This window comes from Nanorana parkeri, unplaced genomic scaffold (genome assembly GCF_000935625.1).
Source record: "Nanorana parkeri isolate BGI_ZX_2015 unplaced genomic scaffold, ASM93562v1 scaffold153, whole genome shotgun sequence".
NCBI classification, from domain to species: Eukaryota; Metazoa; Chordata; class Amphibia; order Anura; family Dicroglossidae; genus Nanorana; species Nanorana parkeri.
The window spans coordinates 1403262-1415522 of NW_017306421.1; the positions used below are offsets into that span (position 1 = coordinate 1403262).

Below are 12261 nucleotides of genomic sequence, written 5' to 3' on the forward strand. Positions count from 1 at the left end.
TTGAATAAGGTCATACGACTAGAAAAGTTTGCGTTCCAATACATTACTGCAATGTCACCAATTTATTATTGAATCTACGATCATTCATGTCATGTATAACTGTCCATTGCCTGTCAACTCAGGTCACAAAGATAAAGTCTTTCCATGTTGACATATGTATATACTGTGCTCCTAAAAATACATTCTTGATGTGCATTTTCAATGTAACTTTTTTGTTTATGAAATGTCAATAGAAATGTGCTCATTGATAAAATAACTCTTGCAATTCAAATTATATTCCATCAACTAAAACAGACCAAGTCCAATGTTTAATTTTGCTGCAACAAGTCCAACGCAGTTAATGAGGTCAACAAACTCTCCTCATTCAGCAAGCATTTGCCTGAAGAGAACCTAACGTGTCCTTAAAAAATATATATATTTATAGAAGTCCAGCTTAACTTATGTCAGGCTTTTATTTGAGTCCAGTAAAAGCTCCATGTTCCCTGTGAACACATAACGGTGTGTGCAGTTCAGGTCGGGGGTGAAGCTTCAGTGAGATTCCGGGGAACCAGTTCCTAATTTCTGAAGTCTACGTCGGCGCAATTCTGCTGCATCTGGTTCTTCTATCGTTGAGCCACCTTCGGCGCCATTCGTTATCTCTTCGCTGACAGATTCAGGGGTATCTGCAAAAAGCACCATTTATGATGTTTATCATAAACTTCAGAAGCATTCCAAAGTAAATGGGTAATACCTCAAATGAAATATACCTGTATCTTGAAATGGCCCAACATTGGTCACCTCTGATGGGACATCTGAAGGAGTTTCTTCTGTGAGATTAGAGGAAGCAGTGTCTGTGGGTACTGGTGGGGACTGCGTAGAAGGGACTGGAGGACGAGGGGGGCTGTTCAGAGGAAATAAATCCCATTACAAAGAGCGAACCAAATATATCAATTAAACAATGCATATTTCTTGAAAATTTAACCTGTCACAATCCTTGGAAATTTAAAAAGAGGACCTATATTTAAAAAGTAAAGGTTTTCTATCTTATAGGGATTAGAAAGGTTTGTTTTTTCTAAGCAGTACCCTGAAAAAAATATCAACGTTTGCTACCGAAAAATAGCAATGCACTTGCTGATAAGTGACTGCACCTAGGCACTCCTGTTCAGCTGTTAGGCTGCAGGACAACTGCAATGCAACATAATCTAAGGTACGGCTCTCTCTGACTGCTAGACGTGTGATGTCAATACACGTGTACGTGATGTCGTCACATACGTGCGATGTCGTCACATACATGCGATGTCGTCACATACGTCCCCTCCTCACTTGTACAGAAGTCGGACAGAGTGCCCGAATTTTCAGAGGGGGCGACATCAAAATGATTGCGAGTCATTTTGGTGTCACCCCCTCTGATGGGGCCGCACCCATCTTGTGACGCCACTAGCAAGATGACTGCCTCCACACAGAGACCCATGTAGAACAAAGCATGGTTAATCAGTAATGGGGAGAAGATTAGCTAAAAGGGAGCCTACTGTCAATACTGGCAACTAGTTCTTGGCCCTTTGCTTGCCTTTTTTTGGCACTGTTTCCACAGTACAGGCCCTCTTTAAAGGTGAACCTGTGAGGACAGAAATGTGGGAGCTGCCACTGCTCACTTGTTTCTAAAGGTGAAGGCTCCATGGTAGTCATCCTGATCCTCGCTCATTACTACTTGAAACTCGAGCAGTGTGTGGCCCCTCTGGATCAATTCCTCCATCCATGCTACTTGCATGGTTGGGGAAATCATGTGTTAGGTAGTGTATGGCCAGCCTAAGAAGATATTTATAACAGACTGAAGGAACTCCGCTATCTAGTTCCACCAGAAGCTGCTGATGGAATGAAATATGAAATCACAGCTCCACAGGAATTAGATGGGGGCTTAGTTTTAAAGTGAAAAATGCCTTTACAAAAAGGGAAGTTGCTCTAGAAACTGCACACTGAAAATTGTACACTGCATTTAGTCACACTTTGATCATTTTCACACTTGATTCTGTCTACATACTGTACTATGTTCACATCACATGTGGTAAAGTACACTGAGGCTTACTCTACTTTTAGCAATTACTAATATTTTAATTAGAAGACAAACTTCCCAGTGCTCACCCAATGTTTGCCAACACTGCAAGATATTGATTAATCTGTAGCATTGCAGCATCTAGAAGGGTATGGATATTTTGCAGACACTGCAGCCTGGCTTCCAGGTTCTGTCTTTCATGACCCTCCATTGCCCTCAGCTCCTCATCTGTTAAACCTGCAAAGCCTGCAGGAGGCATCGGCATTGGTGGAAGTCCTAGGACACAAACAGAAAGCATCATTACTAGCAGATTACTAGCCGCCTTGTGTATGAATGCGCAAAACATGCTGGACATGGCAACTTACCAAATGGTGGGAAAATGGGCATTCCCAAAAATGGAGGAGGAAAAGGAAACCCTGGCATAGATGTCCCAGCAGATGAATCAGAGCCACCTGCAGTTGCACCTTCACTAGGTCTGGCGGCAGATGCTGTGAAACAGAAGATGACCAATTACTAGGCGTTAAAGAAATTAATAATTGATACAAAGAAGCAATAGGGTGGAGGTGGGAATTCGACTGAGGCCATCAGAACATACAGACTTTGGTCATTCAAAGTGGATTATTCTAGGATTGTCTTTGTGCTCAGACCAGAGAGTGTGTACTGCCAAAACTTTAATGCAATTGGGCACCACATGTTTGCCAAAATACTGCCGAGTGCTACTTCTTGGCCTGCACAGAGCCCATGCAGGGACTTCCTCCACTGTCATTCTGCATCCTCTTATTACAGACAAAATCCCGCTCAAAGGAAGGAGGAGGATGTAAATCTCAGCCAAGCACAATGCACATCATCCAGCAGCACAATTCCTACTGTTCAGAGTAGCTTCAAGAAGACAAAAGTTATTTTGAGTGGTTTGGCTTTCTAATGGTCTGACACAGGCCCGACCTATTAATTGGTATCCACACCACAGCATGCCATTCATCTCACATACCTCAGTTACTGTGAGTTCCTCAAAGCTGCAAGCAATAATATTTTTGTGAGGGTCTTAGGTGGAGAGGACCCCACCAAATGGCTTAAGCCCCCTAGCAAAGAGGGCTTCCAAGTTCTTTTTGGAGAATTCCCTTGTATACATTAAGATTTTTTATAGCAGAGAAAACAAAGGCAGTAGATTACCGGTGGAAGATCCTGCATGTGCTGCTTCTTCAGGGGCATTGGCTCCAGGAGCTCCAGGAACTGGTGGAAAAGGACCCAGTGGTGGCCAAAGAGGAAACATGTTAGGTGGAAAAGGAGGGAGCATCCCAGGAGGAACTACATGGAAAATAAAGTCAAACAGAGAAAACACAGTGACTGTTTAGCAATAGTTCATTATACTGAACATATACAAAATGGCAAATCAGCCTAAAACAGGAAAGGAGATTGTCCAGGGGCATGTGGTTTGACTTACAGTTGGGTTGTGGAGGAATGATTGGAGTTTGTTGTGCAGGAGCAGCATGTGGCTGCTGAGCAGGATCGGGCTGGTCAGCAGGTGCCGCTGTCTGAGCAGGAAGGGAAGCTCTGAGAACATCCATACGGCATGTAGGACATGTCTGCTGCCTCTGGAACCAGGAACGCAGGCAGCTGAAGGAAACAGCACGGTTAGATTGATAAAGCAGAGGTGAGGAAACCAGGAAAACATGCACATTATTTAGCCTTGTTTTATGCACACTTCAATAAGAACACAATGTATATTACCCCTTACTTGGCTATATTCAAATAAAATGTAGATTTCATTAAATGTATACAATGTGCTAGCTTGTTCACCTAATCAACAGGCAAATCACAAACCATAGCAACCAAAGAATCAATCATGTACTGGCTTGATTTACGTATAGAGAATCCTGATTGTTATAGGTTAGTGTACTCTGAAGGGAATTTATCAAAACTGGAGCAGGCAAAATCTGGAGCAGCTGTGCATGGCAACCAATCAGCTTCTCTCTTTTATTTTCAAATCTTAACTGAACAAACTAAAGAGAGAAGCCGATTGGTTGCTGTGCACAGCTGCTCCAGTTTTGATAAATTCCCCCCTTTGTGTTTTGCACAGCTTACTGAATAAGCCTGCAAATGATTATTGGTAATGGTCACCTTTGCAATCACTGAACAGATACTGAAGATGTATTCCCTTTTCCTCATGATTTAGAGAATTAATGTATTTTTCTTTGTTGCCTTCAATAGAATGTCTACATTAACATACCACTCCCGGGTTATTCACAAAAGGGTGAAGAGTTTGGGGAAGGAGGAGAGAAGTGAACAATCTAGGACAACATAGCTGATTTGGAAAAATTCTCCAATTCTTCTCACTTTCCAGTTCAGCTATGTTGTCCTCCATTGTTTACCAGCCCGATCCTGCTCAGCATCCACATGCTGCTCCTGCACAACAAACTCCAATCAATCCTCCACAACCCAACTGTAAGTCAAACTTCACCCTTTTGTGAATAACCCTCTAATTGTTCTGAAGTCCATAAAAAGAACTAGGAGGGTCTTTGCGATAACACAGGACAGCTCTGTATTCCTGAAAAGGGGGTTGAGGTACCCTTCATCAACCAAGGGCAGTGAGGGCCCACTGTATTCAGATTTGTATGCTACGGGGAGAGGAAAGAGGCCTTAAGTGTAGATATTTACTAATAGTGGTGGAGGGTTAGCAATTACAGCAGGGTAATACTCTAATTTTCTATGGTGGTTTTAAACCCACTAGGATTTATTGTTTAAACATTTTTACACACATCCTACCTTGTGTGGAATATGTGGTTACATGGTAGTCTCTTTGCTCCTGTCACCATCTCCTCTCTGCAGATGATACACACATTATCCATCGCTTGGAGCTCTTCTGGAGTAGCATCAGGATACCTAAATGTGACATGCAAAGCAAACAGTTCACTTTCCACCATCCATCAAATAATCCTTTAATCCAAGCCTCTGTCTACTCCATCATTACTTACAGTGTGTTCATATTGCGGATGGCTCTTCTTGACATGATGGCATCTGTCACAGCCTTCTTAAACTGTCTGTATGGGTGTTAAAACAAATATGAAAAATAACCCATATACTTAAGACTTTTTTTTAAACAGGCTGTTTTTTTTTTTTTTACAATATTTATTTGAAGTGACAATAAGCTCAGGAGATAAATCTTAAAGTGATATTAAAGTCAAAAATGTTTTTCCATCCCCCCAATGTTAATTAAAGCACTTACCTTAAATTATGTCTCTTAATCCGATCTTCCTCTTCTTTCCTGTAGTTTTCATCTGTCCCTCCAGCGCTGGTGCAGGTCTCCGATCCAGCGCTGACTCCTCTCTGCTTGCTGGCACTTCCTCTCCCACAGTGTCTGCATGCCGTCTATAGACTTACCTTGTGTCTCTCCTCGTCTCCCGGCCGAAAATGTGAACTGCGCATGTGCCCGCCCCAAGATGCTTTGCGGCCGCCCGAGAATTTTCACATTTTCGGACGGAATTGCGCGGGGAAGACACAGGTAAGTATTAACCTCTTTTAACCACCTGCTGTCCGGCCGTTGTAATTAAACGGCCGGACAGCGGCTTCTTGAATGCGGGTGGGCGTTTTTAAACGTCCCATGCCGTCCCGCTCATACCCGCCGAGCGGGAATTCAGCCTCCAATGTAAACAGCCAGCAATGGCTGTTTACATACAAGCGTTCGGGCGTCTGTAGAGCTAAAGCAGAGACACCAGCACTCCAAATTTGCAAAATACGTCTATTTATTGAGACGGCTGCCACCTGTTGACTACCACAGCACCCAATTCTTGAAGGTATTCACGCGGTCAGGAGTGCGATGGGACCATGGACTATGTTACGGGCGTCTGTAGAGATGCCCGATCGCTTGCAATAAGCGTGCGGGTGTTCGCCCCCCTCCGCCACAGCTGGCAATCCCGAGCTCTGCTATGCCCGGTGCGAGCCCGGGACCAGCACAGCAGCTCTGCGGCCGGAGATCAAACGGAGCTCAGTACACGAGCTCCGTTTGATCTCCTCCTCCTCCTCCTCCTCTTCTGAATGCAGGCAGGGATGGGCATTAAATACTGCCACCTGTTGACTACCACAGCACCCAATTCTTGAAGGTATTCACGCGGTCAGGAGTGCGATGGGACCATGGACTATGTTACGGGCGTCTGTAGAGATGCCCGATCGCTTGCAATAAGCGTGCGGGTGTTCGCCCCCCTCCGCCACAGCTGGCAATCCCGAGCTCTGCTATGCCCGGTGCGAGCCCGGGACCAGCACAGCAGCTCTGCGGCCGGAGATCAAACGGAGCTCAGTACACGAGCTCCGTTTGATCTCCTCCTCCTCCTCCTCCTCTTCTGAATGCAGGCAGTGATGGGTATTACATCACTGCCTGCATTCAGTGTCACTCTCCGGTACAGAAACCGAAGAGATGCTGGTGAAGCATGTGTTTGCTTCATCAGCTTCTCTGGGGGTCCCTAGGTGACATCAGGGGTCTTAAAGACCCCTGATGTCTCCATAAAAAGAGGACCTGTCACTAAAAATTGGCTTTTAGAAAGTGGGCTTGTTAGTCCCCTATGTGATAGCAATAAAGTTAAGTGACAAAAAAAATGTTTAAAGAATTAGTTACAAAAAAAATTAAATAATTAAGTCGCATATAAAAAGGTAATAAAAAAAGTAAACTTTTAAGTCCCCCACCCCCCACATAAACATGCGTCGAGTGCGCCTAAGTGCGTAAACGATGATTGCATCCATTACGCCGCACATGTTATGTATCGCCGCAAACTTCGGAGTGAGAGCAATAATTATAGGGCCATCAATCACTGATAACACTAAATTGATGAGCGGTAAAAGCTTTTAAAGCGTCGCCTATGGCCAATTTTGGTTATGGTAGTTTTTGCAAGTTCGCGGACGCACGCAATTTTAAAGCTTAACACGTTTGGTGTCTATATACCCGACGTGACCCCGACTTTTGTTTCGCCAAAAATGTGGGTAATAATAACTGTTTTATAACATAACGTAGGAAAAACAGTTTTTTTCCCCCAAATTTTCTGTACTTTTTTCATTATATAGTAAAAAATAAAAACCCCAGTGGTAATTAAATGCCACCAAAAGAAAGCTCCATCTGTCCCCAAAAAATGGTATAAAATTAATTTCAGTAAAGCGTTGCATGACGGAATACATGTCAGTCAAAGTACCGCAGCGCTGAACACTGAAAAGTGGCCTGGACAGGAAGGGGGTGTAAACACCCTGGTCAGCAAGTGGTTAAAGAGGGGTTTTTTTTTTTTTTTTTTTACACTTTTTGCATATATCTACTGCTTGCTAGCAGTAGCAGACCTTACTTTTAGGGGCTTAAGGGAAAAAATAAGGGGTCTAAACAGACCCCTGATATTTCCCTTTTAAAATAGAAAAAAAAGAGACTGAGAACACAAAGCCCTCAATCTCTTTCTGCAGCCCCTGTTATGAATGAACAGGAAGCCTCTATACTGAGTGTTCTTTTTCATTCATAACATGAGAACATAGTGCGTTTACTATATCCACAATCCTGAATGAACAGGAGGTGATGTAGATCACTTCCCATTCATTCATAATTGAGGACACATTAAACATACTCTGTCCTCAATTATGCGCAAACACTCAGCGATCACTGAGTGTTTTGTACTGCTCTCCTTCCTGACACGCTGTTACAGGAGGCTGAGCGAGCGGTGCAGGGAGGAGAGCTCGATCTGACAGCTGAGTCCTCCCCCGCACCACCAGCCGGCCTCCTGTGACAGCACTGGCTGTCTACGCCCACACCGCTCTCCCGATCTGGGACAGGAGGCTGAGCGGTGCGGGGCGGAGAGACGCCGGCCGCTCACAGGGCTCTCCTCCCGCAGTGCTCGGCCACCTGTGACAGTTTCTCTCCTCCCCGCTGGGACACAGAGCAGTGCCAAGCGGGGAGGAGAGAAAGAACGGATGCACCACTATTTCAGCAGAAAAATGGCACTTCGGCATTTTTGGCCGATATATCGGTGCATCCCTACTAATTTGTATTGAGATTGTTGTCCATCACTGTAATACATGCCAATATATTTCAACAAGCGTTAGCTAAAGAGCACAGAACAGCTCCCTCCTTTTCAGCTAACATCTGACTGAAATATTAAACAGCGCCAACTGATAAAAGGATGAGTCACCCATCCTAGGACTACTCCATCTTGAGCTATTGCTCTCTCTAAACAACATGATGTTACAACAAAAAAAATTAAGAGAATCTGTACAACATACGAAATGTAGTTTAGAGCTACATTTGGTTTTTGGATAGAAGACTATAATAATATTACACGTATATATTATATGTAAAATACATGAATTGAAGAAACAAATATTTTTTACTTTTTTTTTTTAGCCCTGACTATAATAAGGAAAGAAAATATGTACAAAAACACTATGCATTCCCTCCCACGGTTTGGAAACTAAACCCCGCGGGCAAGTGTGAGCTCAGATTAGTGGCTGGAAATGCTACTGAGCAGACTCGCTCCATTGTAAATTACACATCAACACAGGATTCTACGAGGACTGTCCACCACTTTGAATCAGAAGTGACGTGAGTAAGCTCAGATACTAAGTATCCACATTTGATTGTGGCCATTGTGCTTGCACCAGTGACTATCTGCCGCTCAGACTACCATACTTACCGGGTTATCCTAAGGGAAGTCATTTTAATTGTTTTTAAATGTCTTGTTGAAGGTGTTTCTATGTGTTTATTCTGTTACTATAAAATTTGATACTTATGTATACTCCAAATGTATAAACCTGTTTATTAGACCAGCTCCAATTAGGGATTTCTATACACAGGGGATGTTCTAGTGTTACATTCCCTTTAATGGCATGTGTAAGACTGGATGGTCTGGTTTTAAAACAGATATAAACACTATCTGACATTGACCCAATTAAGGCATTCCCCAATGTCATAGAACCTAAACCAATAAACGCTGCTTAATACCTACAGTCTACAGCTCAGGACTCCAACCAGCTACCAGCAATCAAACACAGAGTGTCATGTGCTCTCTGTCAAAGAGCAGCATCTGTTTTCAATGAGAGCAACATATTGGCCGACTTTGCTAAACATCACCCTATAACCTAGCACCATGGTCATATTTAGATTCCAGCAGCTAAAAGGGAGCCAAGAGCTACAGACAGCTTAAGTATTGCACAGAGATGCATCCTAATTTTGTGTTACAGGAAAGTAGAGGGATTGGGGTTTAGATCCACATTAATAATGAGCTTCCACTTTCAGCCAAAGTTTGCAGAGTTAATGCAGAGAAAAAACACGCACAGAAGCATCTTCTCATGAGATTTGGAATCCTCCAAGTTCCTAGGATCTCACCAGGATTGTAATGTCACCCCCACTTGGGTGGATGCTGGCGATAAGGTCATTTTTTTTTCATTTTTACAGGCTTTAACCCTGAAATGTGAAAACTGAAGCAGTGTATATTTTCGATTGAGAAAGGATAACCGACCATTCCCCTTTTTTATTGCAATGAAAGTAGAAGCTCCCTTATTAAAGTTGATCTAAACAATAGTTCATATATTCTCAAGTCTCCACTATAAGGACTATGTTGTGGTTGCTTCATCTAGAAGAGTCAGAATTTCAGATGAAGCCTGGCAGTTCCTTTCAGAATTATTCACTATTATCTTACCTCATTGCAAGATACATTGGACGAATTGCAAACAAAGGAAATGTGTGGACTTTGACCATGATTGTCATGAAAGCCATGTACAGCAAAACTTTAATAAACCCTGCAATGAAGAAAGAAAAAAAAAATATGATTTTCCTGCAGTTTCACTTGTCATCCATGTGAACAGTTTTTTTCCCTAATGGCATTTCCAAGGTTTCTGCCATGTAGCAAGCAGCAGGTTTTATGCACTTGTTGAAATGAATAAGACATTGCAGTCGTGTGTACTTTACATTTCATGTGGCAAGCCGAGCTTCCTTCAGAATGCAGCTGTGATCACACTACAGATTATAATCTCATTTATGAATGCACAGTGAAAATTGCTTTTTGAGCGGTCATGGCAAACAAGCTTAAGCGAATGTAGGGACACTAGTGCTTACCTATTAAAGGGTCAGACCACCCAAAGATGATATTTAGGTTATACCACCTTGTGGGAACTTGTGGCCTAAGGCAGCCCCTAGTTTCTTACACTATAGATACTACTGTAGGGAGATCTTCCTGCCAGAGACAGATTATTGCAGAATGAGTGCCTTGGCTAGGAAGCAGCTTTGGTCCTCCTATCCCTTTATTTGACATTAATACAGATTGCAACAAACATGGAACAGCCCCATCTAACACCAACTGCCTACAAGTGGATCCGATGAGCCCTATGCTCCTGCCTAGGTTGCCTTGTGGATATTCTGGGTCTGAACACTATGCCCTAGTTTACTGCAAAAGCATGAAGATTATAGCTGGGTTACATGAATATCCACGGGATCCTTTTCTCTTGCCTAGGTTGCCTTGTCAATAATCCAGACTTAAGCACTATCCCCCGGTTTACTGCAAGAGCATGGAGATTGTAGCTGTGTCCCATAGACATCCACTGGGTCCTATGATCCTGCCTAGGTTGCCTTGTGGATAGTCCAGCTCTGAGCACTATACCCTGATTTACTGCAAGAGCATGACGGTTTAAGCTAGGTCCCATGGACATCCACTGGGTTCTATGCTCCTTCCGAAGCTGCCTTGTGGAAAATCCAGCTTTGCATCCTGCCACAATTTCCTGATCTGTTCTTGTTTTGGTGTTGTCTAATCTTCTATCAAATCTTCAAAACCAAAAATATCCAACAAGGAAAGTATGGCCCTTAACAATGGCCACACCAGGTGATCAAACCGCAGAACTCAAGTGCAGATATCTCACCAATACTGTCTATTGATATGGTGTATCCTACATTGTGGTTACTGCATTGTGGAACACAACCATCCTCTGGTGGAATGCAAACAAACAGTCAACCAATTCTTACTAAAAATATGACTCCAGAGCTAAGGCAGAATCAACTTCATCCATCTCAACAGCACAATTGTAGGATGTACCTGTCAGAAGTTCAGTGTATAACATGTAGACGGCTTTGTTATCCCATGGGTTCTCACTCTGCAGGTCCACAGAGTGCAGGATGTATTTTATGAACACGGTGAGGATCATGGTCATAAGTATGGCATACTGGTGAATAAAGAAATAAAAGAAATAGAACATGAATTGTTATTTAAAGCGTTATCCATTAAAATGAGAATTATGAGGCGAGTGATTTTCACTCAGCCTCATAATCTGAGCCTACCTGTGACAATGAAACTGTCACAGGTCGGCTCAGTAGATCGGGAGGTGAGCGAACACATACCGCCGCTCACTCAATTCTCGATCTATCCCTGCAGAGAGCCGTGACTGTCACTCACGGCTCCATGCAGGGATTCCCCCCTCCCCTGTACGATCCTCCAGCGCTGACCGGCGGAACAGACGGGGGAGGGGGCGGGCACAGCTGGCTATGCCTCTGGATAGGCAGAGCCAGCTGTCAATCACGCAGCTGGGTGGCTCTCGACAGCAATGTCGGGATCCGTTCCGGCTGCGACATCTCAGTATACCGCGAGCTGTAGCTCGCGGTATACTGAGCTTTGGGTGACGGGAGAACGCTAGTTTGTGTTCTCCCGTGACCCTTAGGAGAACTATGGGGAAAAGCCCTGACCCCAAAGTTCTCCTTTAAAGACCTTGTTTGACTCATTATCACTGTAAGCTTCTTGTGCAGAATAATTACCCAGTTATTATAATATAAGCACATTACCCACATTCAATCATCACTCTGATTTTCTCCTTTTATTACAGTATATAGAATGTGTGTATAATCTGTACAATTTATTTGCATACAGTATTTGAGATACAAATGCAAACTATGTATTCACCGGAAAGCACAGCTAGATTTTCACTTTTTAACCTAACAGGCAAACCTGTTGAAAATGTATTCAACTCTTTATGTCCCATGATGGGAGCTCTGTAAAATTAGGGACCACACTTCACCCAGGGGCCTTAGTTAGTCAATGCGGCCTTGCATATATTTGCAACTGTATGCAACTAAGACCTCTGTAATGACACACTGCTCGGCTTCCTGATTGGTCAGGAAGCTGGCCAATCAGGAAGCCAGGCGCCGTGTAATGATACGGCGCCCAGCTTTCTGATTGGCTGGGAAGCCGGCTTCATGCTTCCTCGTCACCTCATGACAAGGGAGCATGGAGCCG

At 43.6% G+C, this 12261-nt stretch overlaps 1 protein-coding gene across 1 annotated transcript in view; it reads right to left on the bottom strand.

Annotated features, from left to right (window-relative positions):
- SYVN1 (synoviolin 1) overlaps positions 1-12261 on the bottom strand; it is a 30784-nt gene continuing 18523 nt past the window's right edge. The window contains exons 7-16 of the mRNA XM_018554332.1: positions 11071-11197; positions 9685-9784; positions 5002-5067; positions 4793-4909; positions 3471-3643; positions 3200-3334; positions 2395-2517; positions 2119-2305; positions 747-880; positions 1-662 (exon numbers count right to left, since the gene is read on the bottom strand). Coding sequence (XP_018409834.1) covers positions 529-662; positions 747-880; positions 2119-2305; positions 2395-2517; positions 3200-3334; positions 3471-3643; positions 4793-4909; positions 5002-5067; positions 9685-9784; positions 11071-11197 — 1296 coding nt within the window. The 3' untranslated portion in view covers positions 1-528. The remainder of the gene's footprint in view (positions 663-746; positions 881-2118; positions 2306-2394; positions 2518-3199; positions 3335-3470; positions 3644-4792; positions 4910-5001; positions 5068-9684; positions 9785-11070; positions 11198-12261) is intronic.